Genomic DNA, 17,358 nt, shown 5'->3' on the forward strand with positions numbered 1-17,358 from the left:
GCTACGCTAGGGGGAGGAGCTCCAGGGGACAGGTACCCCAGAGAAGAGAAATTCTGAGCAGGCAGATTGAGGGGGATCATCTTCAACTTTTGCAAAATGCAGCTGCTGACAGAGACAGAGGGAACAGTGTCCTGTCACTGACACCTAGTGACTGTGAACGACCCAGAGCAGCCCCACCGGATCGTGGATGTGAGTCCAGAAGGAGTGTGGAGACACAGCCCGAACCGCCCTGAGCCCAGGGGCAGAGGAAGTCCCAAGCCAAGGCCAGCAGAAAAGAACACAGAGCAAGCCAGAGAGGGGACCACAGCGGAGATGAAGAGATGGGATAAGCTGGGGGCAGCCCAGGTGGTGGGAAGTTCTGGAACCCCATGGCAAAGGTTCTATGAACACGGAGGAGCTGAGCAGAGCCCGCTGAGGCAAGACGGCCTCCTGTGGTCATGGAGGGCCCAGGCGCCCGGGCAGTGAGTGCTTTGAAAGGCCAGGCTCATTGCTGCCCTGCGCGTGTGGCCACAGCCACAGGGCTTTGTGTTGGGGCCTCTCATGGTCGCTGCCTATGGGGGACTCTGTCCTCAGACACAGGGTCCCACAGGGGAATCATCCTGAGTGCTTCCTGGGGCCCCTGGAACCCGGAGTCCCGCTGAGGGCTGGTGATGCCTGAGCTGGGGCGCCGCTGTTTGCTTCTCCGAGGGGTGGGCTGGAGGTTGCTCACTCATACTGGCTCACGGCCACTCGGCCACACCACCCTTCCTCTTGGAATCTTACGTGTTCTCACCCAAGAGGAGGCTGGAGTTTCTCATTTTCCCTGGGGCCTGACTGTCCTCATGTGGGATGAGAACTGAGCTAGACTCCCCAGTCCCCCAACCCCCAGGAATGGTACTTTAAACCGGGAGAGCTCAGCCCTGCTTGGGGTCATTCCTGGGCCAGGTCATGGAGGGCGGGTTCTTTGTAGCTCCTGCTGCGTCCCCAACCCACTGCCAGCAGGGATCGCCTCAGTGGGGCTACTTACAGTGATGGAAGACGCTTTTGGCTGGCCGGAACATAAGCCCAGCACAGGGTGGACACGGCACAGGAAGAACATGGTGGCACATGAGGGCAGGATGTCATGGGGTGGTGATGATGGCACATGGAGTGGTGGTGTCCCAAGATGATGTCACACACAGAGCCAGGAGTGAGGGAGGCGATGAGAGAAGGCCACGCAGGGTGAGACGTGAACAACGATGCTTCAGGGCCGCCTATCCCCACTGTCACCCACCCCACGGGGAATGGTCTCACATTAGTGGACCAAAATGCCACTGCTCTTCAGCACATGGCCCTGCAGCTCCATGCACTCACCCTCGGCCCCTCTGTCGTACCAGGAGCCCCAGACACTCCACTCCAGCAGGAACCTGTCGGACACAGGACTGAATCTCGGAGACCTCCGAGCCCTCCTGACTTGGGTTCCCAAGGGGCTGGAGTATCCCTGACAGCCCCCGGCCCATCCCCTCTCCTCCAGGACACCCTCTTCCCTGCTTGAGGGCTCTGGTGTGAGCAATGAGGTCCCTCCCAGGGGCAGCATTCAGGGAAGAGGTGGTGTCCATGCCCAGGGATTGTGCCCTCCTTCCCCGGGGTCTGGTAGCAAGTGGGTTGTCCTGGAGACCTTGCAGCCTCCTGCTCAAGGACACCCTCCTAAGCTACCCTCGCATGCAGCCCTCCACCAGCCCCATGTCTACCCCCACTCACAGCACCAGCTCCTGCAGCAGCCACCTGGTCGCCGTCAAGAAGGCAGAAATTGGCTGGGAAGGAGAGAGTGCACACCGCTCACACCTAGGTCCAAGGGTGAGGGTGCCCCCCCCAGCCAACACCAGCACTACCCTCAAAGAGACCAGAGAGTGGGCTGCCCTGCCACTGGGAGTGGGGGCAGCAGAGCACAGGCCCGCAGCCCAGCACCCCCATCCCCCTACCTCCCATCTGCCCTGCAGAGCTGAACTAGCTGGGAAATGCCTATTGCAGGTCAGACATCTCGGGTGGGGTTGGACATGCCCCTCCAGGAGACGAGTGAAGCCCTCATCCTGGTGCTGCACTGCTGAGGATCCCTGGTGATCAAGTGGCAGTGTCAGGGGCTGAGGCTGGGGCAGGCTGCTCTCTCTGTCTCCGCCAGAGGCCCTGTTATGTCACAACTACCAGAGCAGTCCCTTTGAAGCCCCAAAGCCAGACCAAGAGGCCTGCCTGGGAGCGGGACTGAGAGCAGTGGCTCTGAGCAGAAGGTGGAGACGGTCAAGGTAGGGCCCTGGGGCCAGACAGCCAAGGTGGGTGAGAACAAGGACCAGTGACCTCATTCCAGGACAGGGCAGAGGACTGGCTGGCTGGCTGGCAGAGGGAAGGGCTGGGTGACACTCACGCTGACCAGGGGCTGGGCTGCGCTGTGGTGGTGACTCGAGGGTTTGCACATGGCCTGATAGTCATACATGGTCACTCTGAAAATCAGACGTGGGCTGTAATGAGTCCAAAGCCACCCCCACCCCCTGCCCCTGCCTCAGGAGCCTTTACTAGCAGAGCATCCGTTTACCGCAATTCCCAAGGGCACCTGAGCTAGGCCAGCAGATGAGAAGACAGCTCATGCTGAAAATTACATTTCTGCACTTGGAATGGTTTAAAGACAATGAAGAGCAAATGGCTTTTGCCCTCGGAGTTGGACGGTCTTCCCTCTAGGATCTGAGCTGCGGGGTCCCTCCCAGGGATGCCCACATGCCCTTATGCCCTCCCCACATCATGCTGACGCCCTGGCTCCATAAAGGTTGCTTTTGGAGCTCTTTGGGGGCACCCACTGTGGGTTTTGGAGGTCAGGATCCTGAGATCCGCCAGGACCTCTTAGAGTCAGCTCTCGGTTTGCTGTGTCTATTGGGACTGGGGAGGAGTGTGCCCCACTTACTGGCTGAACACCCCCATGCTGAGCAGCTGGGTCATGACAGCACCATCCACCTCCCCCAGAAATCTTCCCATCTGTGAGAGAGGGACAGCAGAGAGAGAGGGAGGGAGAGAGATGGAGCAGGATGGAGCCTTCCGAGTCCAGCATTATTTATTCAGCTCAGGTCCAGGCTTTTGGTGCCAGGTGGGCTTTCCCTCTAACTGCCTCTCAGCATAATCCAGCTGAACCCTTCCACCCACGCCCCTCTCCGGTCCTGGCTCCCTCCTCACCGTCCAGCCTGGTGCTTCGTAAACTGGAAGCAGTCACCCGCTTGCTGACTATGAGACCAACCTAGAGGCTGCAATATGATTTTTTTAAAGGTACAGAATTCCTCGGAACAATTCTGTGTGAATCACTTGCAGCAAGGTTAAAGAATGTTTCATGAAACTGGATTTGTTGTATATGCTGTGTGTGTGTGTGTGTGTGTGTGTGTGTGTGTGTGTGTTGGGTCAGATATAAAACACGTTTCTGCAGGTCAAGGTCAAAAGCAGCGCCTGTCTCATGCACGCTGGTGTCCTCATCTTCCCAGTGTGAGAGGGCTGCTGTCGCTTTTGATGTCCCTCCACCACCTCCCACAATCAGTGTGCCCTGTGGATCAGTCATTTGTCGCCTCCACGACAATGACCTTACCGGATCCCTTGCCCTGTCTCCACTGTCCACCTGCCCTCCTAACTGACGTCTCCCCTTGTCCCCTGTGGCACCGCCAGAGTCATCTTACTCAAACGCAACATGGATGGGTCACTCTTGCCTTCATTTCCAAAAAATAAAACAGGACCCTCCCTCCTGCCCCCAGCTCCCCTTTTGTTGTCCATCAGCCAGCATTTTGTGGCTTCTGTGCCTTGCGCCAGGCAGTGGCCCCCTAGCTGGCTGAGAATGGCCTCAGGCCCTCCACTCTGCCACCTCTCATGGCCTCTGTACCAGCCTTGGCCTCTTGAGTCTGCCGTTTCTCAGCATGGCAGGGTGGCAGAGCTTGGGCTTTGGTGTTGGATTTCGCCTTTAATGTAGGCTGTCTTTAAAAATTGGGGATAGCGTGTGTCTGGCGTGTGGCTCCCAGTAAATACTTGAAAAATGGCAGCCATCGTTAGGAGGAGAGGTCCGGGGTCCGGCGTGGCTGCTCTCCCTGCCCTGATTACCCTTTCTCTGTCCTCATGCCAAGGAATTTTTTTCCTCACCCTCGCTGGGAAGTCTTTCGATTCTAACTTTCCCAGCCAGAACAAGGCCTTCCTCTGCACTCTGGCAGCCTGTGGAGTCCTAGTCTCACTCTGCCTGATAAGATATTTGGTTGAAAACTGTATGAGAACAGGACATGTCTTACTCATCTCTGAATTCCCCAGAGTATCTTGGTACCTGGACATACTCAGTCAGTGTGGAATTTTGGTAGGGAGGGAGGTGGGAACCAAGCTGATGGCCATGTCAGGTTCTTCATGGAGAGCTTTCTAGCTGCCAGGGCCCAAAATGATGACATGTGTGACAACTATCAATAAAAAGAAATGCAAGGCTGGTACAGGAGCTGAGGCACATGGGCCTGGCCAATCTCAAGGAAAGCCAGGCATTGTCTGGGTGCCCACCTGGGGCCTGCCCTGGGCAGCCAAGTAGACTCCAGCAAGCCTTCTGAAGGGAACAGAGATTTATTCCAGACAAGGGCTAGTCAGAATGCACAACTCCTGAACACCCAATGAACAACCAGAGAAGTTCTCTCTCAAATAAGAGATGATGGTGCAGTTTCAGGACAATAACCCCAGCACCATGCCCGTGGTTCATAACGCTGTGACTTACAATCAGCCAATATGGGGCCACAGGTCCCCCATGCGCCCACGCCAGGAATCTGGGATGAAGTCAGGAAGTATTACTTTCCAAATTGGACTTAAATAACAAAACATAGTCCTTACATCCTACAGTATTTCCGGTATACGTGGAAATGGCTGACTTATAAAATTAAAACGTAAGGATGCAACCCACTAAAAATGCATGGCAAATTGTAATCTAAAAATGGACGGGTCAATTACAAAAGTAAGCAGCATGAAAACAGATTCAGACAAAGGTACTCAGACTTGTCTGTCTACACTCTGCTAGCTCTTTACCTGGAATGGCCTGACCACCAAAAACTATTTCATAACACCTTTTATTCATAAGGCACTCACCAGGTGAGTCTGATGCAAAAATGAATGAAATGGACACGAATCAAGAGCTTCAGACTAGTTTGCATGGACAGACAGGGAACACACGAACTCTCAGACAGGGCTGGCTGACAACCGGCACCTCCTACAGTGGTGGAAAAGAGTGGGAACCCAAAACCCTGGCAGGCTGCATGGAAGAAGGCAGTGGACATGGCAGGGGGACAGCAGGGAGGGTCAAGGGCATTCCAGCGACAGAACAACACACGGGAATGTGAAAGGCATTGAAATCCTGCCTGTTCTTCACGGCGCAGCCCTAAAGCTCTCCCTGGTGCCTCCAGCTAGAGTAGACTCTCTCAGCTGGGGCTCGCTTTTTGCTATTCTAGTTACTGTGTGTGTGTGTGTGTGTGTGTGTGTGTGTGTGTCCCCTCCGTCACTCCTTCACCACCTGACAGCAGGATTCTAGGGGACAGAAATCCACCTCTGTCCCACAGCACCGCACCATGTCCTGTTCACAGTTATTATTCCATGCATATTTGCTGAAGGAATGTGTGAGGGAATGAATGACCCGAGTCTTCTGCTCCCTGGGAAAGTGCAGCGGGGTGGAGACAAGGCTTCTGACGAGGGTGGTCTTAATTCCTACAAGCCTGTCCCATTCTCCTTCCTAATTCTAGGCTTATTCACCAACAACCCTGTGGTTTAGACCCTGGATTCTGAGAAGAGAGGTCCCTGAGAGCAAGGATGTGTATCCTGGACACTAGAAAAATGTATCCCCCTCCATAAATAACAAACTTGATTTTTCTAGGATTTGTCACTCTGGCAGAAAATATCCATTCTCCCCGTCTTCTTTAGTTAGCCAGCCTGACTTTAATTATGGCAACCATGTGCTCAGCGAAAAGACTACATTTCCCAGTAGACCTTGCGGCAGGGACTGGCCAATGGAATGTGAGCAGGGCCCTGGGAGGGACTTCCGGGAAGCGGGCCCAGCGCCTCTTGCCTCTTCCCCATCCTTGCCCTTGCGCTCTGGGAAGTGGACTGGAAGGCAGGAGCTCCCCCGAGCTATGCTGGGATCGTGCGGATGGGGACAGGCCGGGCCCAGGCTGCCTTCATCCATTCTTTTATGAGAGAATAAACCTTTAGTTGTTTAAGCCACTTCTCTTCTGGCAGCAGAATGCAATTCCTGGCTGATAGTTTCTTTTGAACTTTGTCAGGGCAAATCCCTGACTCAAATAGAGTCCCTGAACCTGCAAAGCCAAGGTCCAAACGTCGACGTGGGATGCCTTGTCGATTTAGGAGCCCCAGACCGCCCATGGAGTGGCATCGAAAGCATAGCACGATGCAGGGGCCTGACCGCCCCAGCCCACCTTTCACGGGGGACAATTCACAAATAAGCAGTGGCCCATGGGCTGCTTGAACTCTGGGGCTGGGTCAAAAGAGTCGAGGACCCCCTGCCTGGCCTTCAAGTCTGGAGGGAGGCTGGGGGAGGAGGTCCTGCGAGCACCACCCAGAAGCCTGCAGGGGAAGCAGATGGAGGCAGAGGCAGGCAACCAAGTGATGAGAGGTTGGGCAGTCCCTCCCAGGCCTGGACTAATTTGCAGGGCTGTGGGAGGCTGTGCCCAGAAAGAAGGGGTGCTCTTGACTCTGGTGACAGATGGAGTAAATGTCCCATGGCCTCCTTACCTGGGGACAGCCTCCGTTTCTTCTCTAAAGATGGGAGCTCATCCTCCTAAGGGGTGTGGACACTCAAGTCCCTGTGTCTGGCTCGTGTGGGGATCAGTTTCCTTTTGTCTGCTCCTGGCTTGTGCAGCCTCACCTGCCCGTCCGTCCTCCAGGCTGCAGTCTCCTAAGGAGTGTTTTGGACACTCAGGGGTGCCTGGGAGGGACGTGGAGGAGCAGGGTGGGGGTGGGGCAGCACTGCACTCCCCAGAAAGTCACCTGAAGAGCCTGTCTCTGACCACGACAGGATTAATTCTATTCCTGGAGGGCCCAGTGGAGCAGGGCCATTTGGGACGCCAGGAAGGCAGAGGGAGCACTGCTGCCAGGGCATGTGGTGCCCTGGAAGATGGCCAAAGCAGGCTGCCCAGAGTGGAAAGGATGGGAACATGTGCCAGGCTGGGAGAGTGACTTGAAGATGAGGAGCCTGGGCTGGGCGGGCTGTAGGGGGCAGGGAAGGTGAGAGGGATTCAGAGAAACAGGAGCCAAGGCCCAGACAGGCATGCCTGACGCCCCCTGACGACAGAAAGGGACGCCCTGCTCTGAGGGCCTGCCCGGTCCCGGCTCACTGGGCTGGGGTGTGGAGGGAGCAGGGTGCTGTGCTCTGAGAGATCCAGGTCCCTCAGGGAAAGGTGCTGGGACGGAGCCTCGGATTTTCTAGGCTGCAGTTGCTGCCCCTTGAAGATCCACTTTGAAGCTCCCATGGGTGGGTGCTGCCCAGAAGCAAATGACAGGAATCGGAGTCCCCAGATTCAGGGTGACAGATCCACTATAAATATTACAAAGCTCCACAAAGCCGCTGTCATTGTCTGTCCCCAGCTGTCTGCTTCTCTTTCTAGGCCCCACATCGAGGGTTGCAATCTTGTCATCCATAACTCTTATTATTATAAGAACGAGCCCTGGCCTGGAACAGAGGCCAAATGTCTATCAGCAGGCCTGGAACACCACCGGCACCAAGAAAGAGCCAAGCAGCCACTCCCTCAGGCTGGCTGCAGATGAGGCCCTTGTGGTTTCCCCACTCACTGACTACATGGAGGAGGGCGTGCAAGGACTTTGTCTGGGAAGAATCTTTGCATCTGTAGCTCAACAGGCTTCTCTCTCCGGGTCCCTGGGTGAACCCTAGCAGGGACAAGGAGTCGCTGGAAGCTTCTGACACATTTGCCCAGTCAGGAAAGTGACAGCAGCCAGCTAAAGTGCATCCAGAACCACAGCAGCCATGAGGCCTGGGGAGGGTTTTCAACCCACCATGCACCCAGTCACCTGGAAGGGCCCCTTTGAGCCGACTGCCGGACCCCAACCCCAGAGTGCCTGAGTCCCTAGGTCTGGGGTGGGACCCTGGCAAATCTGCATCTCTAACAAGCTCCCAGATGCTGGGGCTTCTGTCCTTCAGCCACACTGGAGGCCTAGAGATAAGCAGGGAGGAGCAGTGAGGAGTGAATGAGTTAGGCGAGGCCAAGCCCTGTGGCCCTCGATGGCGCTTGTGTGTTTGGGGAAGAGGAGCAGGTTTGGGTCGGTTGGTGGGAGTTGGTGGTGGGCAGACTCTAAAGTGGTTCACAATGATCCCGGCCTCCTGGGAGTCCTGCCCTTGTGTAAGCCCCTCCTCTTGAGTATAGGTTGGACATAGTAACTTGTTTCTAGGAAGCAGAATATGGTAAAGGTGATGGGGTATCACTTCTGACATCAGGTTTCAAAAGACTGTCACTTCCACCTTGGTCTGCTCAGTCTGATGAAGGAACTTTGAGCTGTGAGCTGCCCTGTGAACTTTGCTGTGAGCTGCCCTGTGGGAGAGGGGGCCTCTGCCTCACAGCCCTGGAGGAACTCCATGCTGCCAACATGTGACCAGATGCAGATCCTTCTCCAGTCAAGCCTGGACATGACAGCAGCCCTGGGGACCTTGAATGCCGTAGCCTTGTGCAAGACCCTGAGCCAGCCGCACCCAGATTCCTTACCCACAGAAACTGCCAGATTTTAAGTCTTCTGGTTGTAAGCCACTCTTTTTGCGATCATTTGTTATGCAGCAATAGATAACTGCTATAGAGTTGTTAAATGAATAAGTTTTTTTTAAAAACAGCAAAAACAGATGGATGGACAGAGGGTCGGACAGCTGAACAAGTGGCATTAGCCCCAGACTCTCCACCGCCCTGTCTTCCACTCATCTCTCAGTCTAGCGCCTGCTACCTCCAGCCCTCACTCTCAGGCCAGTTCAGTTCTCCACACAGTTATCGAGTGCTGTGTGCCAGGCACCACGCCAGGCGGGGTCCCTGGCCTGGTGCCCTCCCATAACCCGACACAGTTCAGGCTGCATGGTCAGAGCTTGCAGAGTGAGGAAAGAGGAACTGAGCCCTGTCACAGTGTCATGACTCCCAGGGCCTTGACACTAGCCCAGAGCTTAACACAGGGTTGGGATTCCTGGGCCTTGCCTTTCAGGTCCTAGAGGCATTGGTCCTAATTCCATGAGACTCAGCCGAGCGCAGCAAGTGAATGAACTCTGCCTTAAGCGGTGACACAGTGACCTGGGTGGGGCTCAGGGCCAGGAGTGTCACCCAGGGGGCCGGGACTTGCAGCCTCCACACCCACCAGAGAAGGCCAACCTAGCTGGGGCCATGAATTGTGCCCTGCAAATGCTGAGGTCCCATCAAGACCAGTGTTCTCCCAGCTCAGTTCCCCTTCCAAGAGGTCTTTTCTGGAGTCTTCTTCCCCTCTTCTTTGCTGCTCTTCAGTTGGCTTTCTAGGTTTGAATTCTAGCTTTTCTGTTGCTGTGCGTTTTGGGGTTAATGCCCTAACCTTGCGGGACCTCATTTTCCCCTCTTGTGTAAAGTGAGACTAATAAGGTCCCAGCAGATGATGTGGGGGCCCCTCCTCCCTTCTGGGGCCTCACCATTGGGGGAGCAAGGGTGAGCCACGCACGGCGGGAGCGGGGGCCCTGGCAGGAGCCTCTAGAAGGTCAGTTCGTTTCTGCCCTGCTTCATTTCATGGAGGATTTGGATGGCATATAAAACTACACATGGGGTAAAAAGGTAATAGAATCATTAAGAAAATGGGGGTGAATGAGTTAAGTAAACAAATATATTATAAAATACAAATCTCTGAGTAACTGATTGCTACCACATCTAATCCAAACATGTTCTCAGTGATTTTACAATCTGTGAAGACATGTGAGAAAATGTGGTCCGGACAGAATAGGACCAAAGTGGCCCAGTGGGTTATGAGAGGGTCCCCCGAGGGGTTCCTATCTCGAGATGCCACGTGCTCACCAGCGTCTCAAGGCTGGGGTGATTTCCCTCCAGGGCCAGCTCCCCGCACGGTTGTCCGGCTGCCTCTGGAGCAGGGGCTGGCAATTACAGCCCCTAGGCCAAGCCTGGCTCACTGTTGATTCATGTGAGCCCTTGATCTAAGACTGGCTTTTCCATGTTCAAGTGGTTGGGGAAAAAAGTCAAAAGATGGATAACATCTCATGACACATGAAATTTATATGAAATTCACATTTCAGTATTCAAAGGTTTTACTGGAGCAATGCCACGTGCATTTGCTTGCAGATAGCCCATGGCTGCTTTCTTGCTGCAACAGCAGGGCTGAGTCTCATGAAGCTCAAAACCAACATGTGCATCTGCCCCTTTAGGAAACGCTCGCCTACCCCTGCTCTAGAGCTTGCTCTCAGGCTTGGCCATCCTCTCCCTCTGTCCTGCCACCTCCCATCCCAGTGTCCAGGATGCAAGCTCTCTCTAGGATGCCTTAGCCCATGCTCCGGCCCTTGAAAGCCAGCACCACGGGAGGCCTGGGGACATGGTCAGTCTCAGTCACCCAGGGCGAGAGGGGTTGGAGCACGAATGAGGGGGCATCAGGTGATCCCAGAGCCTCACACCAACCACTGGTTTCAACTCTCGTCATCACCGGTTTTCTCCCAGAGCAATGGAAAAATACAAAGGCCCAGCGCTCTGTCTGAGGAGGAGTGAAATGGCCGAAAGGGGTCATGAAAGGGAGAAGGGGGGTGGGTACCAGAGGCAGGCGCCCAGGTGACCGTGAGGCACAATTAGCTGTGTGTCCTGCAAAGCCCCCTCCCTAGTCCCACCAACAGGAAGTAGAACGAAACCATCTTTGGCTTCTCTGCTCTGGTGGCGGAGACCTGCTGCTCATTAAGTGGGTCATTTAAACGCTACCCCAAGGAGTTAGATTTCATGACCCGCTAGTGCCCCTTTGTCCTCACTTGCCTTCTTTCCCAAGTCTCCTTCCGACACCCCTGCTCCCGTTCCCGCCCTGTTCCGACTTCTTTGGATCCGAAGCCACATCCCGTTCAGGCCAGACCACAGCCCTACGATGCGTGGAGGCGGCCTTGGCCACGACCTCCGCATCAGCCTCCACATCCCAGGCACTTAGGGCCTTCAGCTGGGGCTGGCTCAGACGCTGTGTAGTCCAGCCCCCCGCGAGACACAGCTAATGGAAGCCGCTTGCCCACATCACGTTTCTAATTAGTAGCAAAGCTCACACAGAACCAAATACTATGCCTCTTTCCCCGAGGCTCAGGCAGGAGGCTGTTCTGATGCTTCTGCCTTGCTTCAAGGAAATACATCTGGTGAATATATCTGGATTTGCTTCAGGTTTGAATGGACTTCTTTCTCAGTTTGATTCCTGGCTAAAGAAATAATCCATTTTGAGGCCCCTTTTGGAGCCCAGCAAGTATAAAAATATTATTGTACTTTCTCTTTTTCCTTTCTGAGCACACGCTGGGTTCAGGAAGATACCCACAGCCAGCGGGGGCGGGGGGAAGATTAGGATGTGCAAGCCAGGCATTCAGGCGAGAAAGCATCACGCCCATCCCCCATTTCTTCTCTGACACACCGAATGCCGGGTGTGGTGGGCGAGAGTATAATTTTCCATAAGGTCCAGACAGGACAAGAACATGAAGTGGGGAAGCCGCGTCTTCTGGGCCCCACGATGGTAGAAAGGCAGGCGGGGGTTGGGGAGTGATTTGATGAGTGAGTGTGCTTGGATCCCTGTGGGGAGGCCCCGAGTGAGGCTGAGCCAGTGTGGCCAGGCAGGGCCCTGAGATGGGGTTACTGAGTGGCTCCTACCAGGCACGGGAGGAGGCCAGGCTAGTGACAGATAAAATGAAGAAGTAATATTTTCTCTGACTCTCTGAGTTGAAAAATGCTCCAAATTCTGCCTTTTGCTCTGTTGACTCTGGCGTCAAGAACACCGTGTTCTTCAGACCTTTCACCTGAATTGGCCCCCAGCAGGGTTCCCTTGGGGGCCATGGGGCTGTCTTTGGCTGGAGTGGCTGCCTGATGTCTCCAGTCCTCCTGCTGCCCTCTCCCCCTCGTTCTACATCCCCAGTGACTCACCTCTTGGGACCTCTTGGAGATCAGAATGAACCCGTTGTTGTCAATGACGAAGCAGTCCAGATCCTGAGAGGAAACCCAGAGGAGAGGTTATGCCAGGGCCCTCACCCTGCCCGGTCCTCTGGCCTGTCCCCCAGCTCTGGAAGGCAGCGTGGCAGCTTCACTGCAGGGGAGAGCATTTGGGAGAGGGAAGCTGGCCTGCCAGGAGGACCGGGCGGAGGGCCATGGCTCCCTCCTCCACCTTCCTCACACGGGCAGAACTTACACTGTCCTCGCAGCTCTGTGTGCACGGCCCGTCCACGGTGCTGCACTGGAAGAAAGAGGAGAGACTGAATGTGGGACACTGCATGTGTGGTAGAAATGGCATGTGTTAGTGGGAAAGCTGCGTGTGTGGTACATTTGCAGTGTGTGTGCATGTGTGCATGGGGTGTGTATCTGCATGCAGAGGGCACGTGTGTGGGGTGTGGGATGTGTGTATCGTATGTGGAGAGCACGTCTGTGAGGTGTGTGCGTGTGTGTGTCCGTGTGTGGGGTGTCTGTATGGGGACGGCACATGCGTGTGGTGTGTGTTAGCACTGTGTGTGTGGTATGCATGTGGTATGTGGCCTGTGGGTGCCTGGCTGGTGGATTGGCCCAGGTAGCCCTTCTAGAGGTGCAGGCTCTGCAGTCCCCGGGCCTCGTTGCTGGTGTGGGGAGGGGGCTTTGTGGGTTCTGCAGGGCTCCTGCACTGACTGTCTGGTGAGGCGGTGGGTGACCGCAGCCCCCTGCCCTCCGTCCCTCTCAATTCACTCTCGGGCTCCCTGCACCTGCCCAAAGTCAGGCCGCAGCAGCGAGTGATGGGGGCCGGAGGGGCTTGGCGTTGCGGGACATTGGGGCTGAGGGAGCTTGAGGGAGATGATGAGGGCAGCTCAGAAGCTCAGAGGGACCTGAGGGCTCTGGGGAAGCAGAGGGGAAAGGAGCCAGTAGAACGGACAGGACCGGGCCAGGGAGAGCTGGGAGTTCTCAGCCAGAAGCCGCTGTTGTCTCTGGCATCTCTTGCCAGCCATCAGGGCCTGGACCCTGGACCTTGGACGGTGGATCGAGGTGGCTCTCCCTTTGCAGCGGGGAGGCGTGCCAGTGGCTTTGGGGTGGTGAGAAGGGGTGACTCTGGGTCGTGCCCCTCAGCACTGGGCTGGGAGGGGCTGGGGACCAGCGCTGAGGCCTGGCCTGCAGGCTGGGGAGCTGAGGGGCTGAGAAGCAGAGGGGCCGGGAGGGCATCCTGAGAGCCTCAAGGCAGCGGAGCATCCAAGGGGAGGGCGAGGGGGTCTCACACCCAGGGGAGCGTGGTGAGTCCCCAGCCCCGACCTGGCCCGACATCACACCTACCTGCCGCGTTGCCGCCCAGAATTTGCGCTGGAGGAATTCCAGCTTCATTTGGACGCCCACGGCTACAGGGCAGGAAGAGCGAGCGCAAGGCCAGGGAAGAGACGGGGAGAGAAAAAAATAGAGTCAAGTTAAAGAGAGGAGGTGCTTCCGCAGGAACTGAGGAGAGAGACAGCAGCGGATGGGAGGACTGCGTCAGAGGGCAGAGAGCAAATTGAGGTTCCTGGGGAGTGGGAGGGGTGGGGGAAGAAGAGAGACGGCAGCCCCTCTCGTCCCCACTGGAAGAACGCCAGAAAGTGCCCAGCAGTGATGAGGCTCCCATTCCAGAGAACAATGAGGGCAGATTCATCCTAGATCTCTGGGAACTCAAGGCTGGTGGATGGGACAGCTCAGTCCCCCCTTTCCCATAGATGGGAATGTAGAGGCCAGAGAGACCCACCCATTTGACCAAATCACGTGACCAAGAGTGGCGACCTGAGACTGGAATTCAGGGCCGTTGCCCTAGCAACTCATGGGCTCCTTGGATCTTAACCTGGTGTAACCATTTCTTTAACACCCTCTGTCTGCTCAGGATCTTCCCCGCTTTATAAGGAGGCTCTTTTCCAGCTCAAAGCCAGGTTCGGATTTGCCCAGGGCTGCAGGTGGGTTCCAGGAAACTACAGGCACCACCAGCTGGCAAATAGTTCTCTTTTGATGACTCTGCTTACAAGGGCCACCCCTGCCTTTCTGGTTCCCAAATAGGCTTGGAGAACCCAAGCGGGTGCTCACATATCAAGAGAAATCTGGGACAAAGAGCTCCAGGAAAACTTGGGGCCAATGAATAGAAAGAAGCGGCAGGTTATATTGAAAAGAAGAAGAATTTCAAAACTAGGCCAGCTTCTTAGTGTCTGGTATAATAATATCAAAACTGCACTGGGCGCTTAGAACGTGTCCAGCACCTCACATGCATGAGTGTATTGAATCCCGCAGCAGGCCAGTCCTATTATTATTCTGACTTTCCAAGCTGAAGAAATGGAGGCTTTTCAGAGTCACATGGCTTGCCCAAGTCACCAGCTCGTTAATCACAGAAGCAGGACTGCAGCCTGGGCCTGTCTATCCCTGAACCTGCCTCGTCTCTGAACCTGGACTGAGTCCTGGTGGTTGGGAAGGAGTGGCAGGCACAGGCAAGCCGCTGTCTACTCAGGCTCCGGTCTCCTCATCTGTGGAACGTCAACGGATGTGGCTTCTTAACCATCACGCTGTGTCCATCACAGTCATTCTCACTTCTCGAGTACCCAGTTGGTGGGAGTTCCAGTATGGCACAGAGATACAGGATTGTGTTTTTGTTTTTTCAATCTGGAATGATCTTAGAGAAATTTGATGGGAAAAATGAGAGCAGGGAAGGGTCAAAGGCCAGAGGTCCAGCCCTGCATTTTCCAGGGTTGTGATCTTTGCATTTTGTCTCCTCAGCTGCAAGATGAGTCACGGTTCCACTTCCCCTAGAAGGGCAGAAGTTGCATAAGATTGTTGAGGCTCAAGTGGGATAATGTGTGAGGCTGTTACTCTAGACTAGAGCCTTGGTTTTTAAACTTCAGCGTGCATCAGAATCGCCTGGGGTTTGTTAGAACCCCACCCCCAGAGTTTCTCCTTCAGGGGGTCCAGGGTGGGCCTGAGAGTTTCTGAAGTGTTCCCAGGGGTTGCCGATGCTGCTAGTCCAGGCACTATATTTAGGGAACCCCTGTCCTAAAGCCTCACCAATTGAACCTTCTAAGATGATGAAGATGACCTACATCTGTGCTGTCCTAAACAGTAGCCAATAGCCACATGTGGCTACTGAGAACTCGGAGTGTGGCTAGCACGCCTGAGGACCTGAATTTAAAAAAAATTTAATTTTAATTAACTTAAATTTAAATAGCCACGTATGGTTGGTGGCCACGGTTTTGGACAGTGTTGTTCTAGAGCTAATCTGAGTTTGCCGATGAAGAAACTGAGGCTTTGAGAGGCCCCTCCCCTTCCTTGGAGTCTCATGGCAATCCTGGGGTGGTACTCTGGCTGGCTGGCCTTCTTGAACGTGTCCTATGATATGGGAACATTTGAGTGCTTTGGGGGTGTCTTTGTTGCTTTGAGGTCCAGGTAGCTGAAAGGAGTGGGCTGGAAGGGGAGGGGTAGACCCATTTGCTGGCTCATGACAAAGATGAGAGCTGCAGACACAGTGCACAGCAGCAGGTGAGGTGTGCTCAGGGCTTAGCATGGCCGTGCTCCTCCTCCTGCTCATGTGCCCCTCTAAGGTTGCGGGGACCCCTCAGTCTCTCCTCCTTCTTTTCCCTTATAAGACCACCCTAGATATTCATTTTAGACAGATTTCTTTCACCTGTAGGAAAAGGCTAAATGAAAGAGGATCATCAGAGTGAATCACGCTAGTGCTCAGAATGACCAGCTCTTCGGGATTGAAGAAAGCTTCCTTCATCCTGTCCTTGGCCTCCAGTGGTCAAAGAGGCCTCACATTATTCCTAGAATGAGACTCTGCCTTTCCATTTGATGGCTCAGTGTCAAGTCGCATAGAATCATGAGATTTCTGAGCTGGAAGAAATTCTATGACTCTAACATGGGGAGTCTGGAGAGGGTGGGGGTGTAGGTTTTGAGGCTCCTTGGGCAGAAATGGGGGGAGCAGGGCACAGAGCAGATTTTCCCCCACTTGGTTCCATTCCAAGCTCCTCCAAGGCAAGCTGTGTGTCTTGCCCCGGGTGTCCTTTGCGAAATTTAGGGCATTGCAACCGCCTATTGGCATGTTGTCTGCCCTTGGGTCACAGAGCCCTAATGAGTGCGTTTTACCATCCTCTTGTAAGACAAAAAAGTTCTCCAAGTCCCCACTCGACCCAAGAAGTCCAGCTGGCTTCACCTCTCACTTTGAACTTGGCATGTTCTTCCCCAGACCTGACCCTCCTTGAGACTTCTCCATTTCAGGACACATTTTCTATCTGATTGCTATCACTTTCCCTCCTCCTATCCAAGGTCTCCACACCTCAGTTCCAAAACTTTGTAAATCTGTCTGCTTCCCTCCATCTCCACGGTTACCATGCTTGGCCAAGCCAACATTGCTCTCACTTGGATTAATGCAAGCACCCCCAAACTGGCCCCCGCTTTCCATCCTGCCTCTCTCTGATCCATTCTCCACGTAGAGTGGATCTTTCTGAAGATCAAATCACACCACTCCCTGGCTTAAAATCCTCTAATGTCGTCCCATTGCTCTTTTTTGTTTGTTTTGTGTTTTTGAGACAGAGTCTCACTCTGTCACCCAGGCTGGAGTGCAGTGGCACGATCTCAGCTCATTGCAACCTCCACCTCCCGGGTTCAAGTGATTCTCCTGCCTCAGCCTCCCTGGTAGCTAGGATTACAGGTGCGTGTGACACCGTGCATGGCTAATTTTTGTATTTCTAGTGGAGATGGGGTTTTACCATGTTAGCCAGGCTGGTCTCAAACTCTTGACCTCAAGTGATCTACCCGCCTCAGCCTCCCAAAGTGCTGGGACTACAGGCATGAGTCATCATGCCTGGTCCCCATTGATCTTAAAATCTAAACTTGTAAGATGGCCACGGGAACTGGCTCTGCTGATTTCTCTGATTTCAACCAGAAACACTTCACGTCTCAAACATGTTAAGCTCATTCTCACCCCAAGGCATTTGTACCAGCTGTTCTCTCCTCCTGGAATGCTCTTCCCCTAGAACTTTACATGGCTGGCTCCTTCCCATCGTCAGGTCTCAGCCCAACATCATCTCCTAGACTGGCTGTCCCCGGCCTCCCGAGATAAAGCCGGCCAGGGGGACCTCCCTCACCTTTCACTCTCTATCTCATTACTTTTTTAATTTTCTAAGTGACATGATTTGTTCATCTATTTGATTTCTCATTTATT

General features: G+C 54.5%; 1 protein-coding gene across 2 annotated transcripts in view; it reads right to left on the reverse strand.

The window, feature by feature from the left end:
• Positions 1-17,358, reverse strand: part of CACNA2D4 (calcium voltage-gated channel auxiliary subunit alpha2delta 4) — a 140,181-nt gene that overhangs the window by 13,519 nt on the left and 109,304 nt on the right. The window contains exons 30-37 of one of the 2 annotated variants that reach the window (XM_054527860.2): positions 13,473-13,534; positions 12,373-12,417; positions 12,111-12,173; positions 2,909-2,979; positions 2,378-2,453; positions 1,720-1,772; positions 1,333-1,385; positions 1,007-1,027 (exon numbers count right to left, since the gene is read on the reverse strand). In XM_054527860.2, coding sequence (XP_054383835.1) covers positions 1,007-1,027; positions 1,333-1,385; positions 1,720-1,772; positions 2,378-2,453; positions 2,909-2,979; positions 12,111-12,173; positions 12,373-12,417; positions 13,473-13,534 — 444 coding nt within the window. Of the gene's footprint in view, positions 1-1,006; positions 1,028-1,332; positions 1,386-1,719; positions 1,773-2,377; positions 2,454-2,908; positions 2,980-12,110; positions 12,174-12,372; positions 12,418-13,472; positions 13,535-17,358 lie in introns of those variants that run through there. The other variant, XR_008512291.2, reaches the window with a different exon arrangement.

This window comes from Pongo abelii, chromosome 10, assembly GCF_028885655.2.
Source record: "Pongo abelii isolate AG06213 chromosome 10, NHGRI_mPonAbe1-v2.0_pri, whole genome shotgun sequence".
Taxonomy (NCBI): Eukaryota; Metazoa; Chordata; class Mammalia; order Primates; family Hominidae; genus Pongo; species Pongo abelii.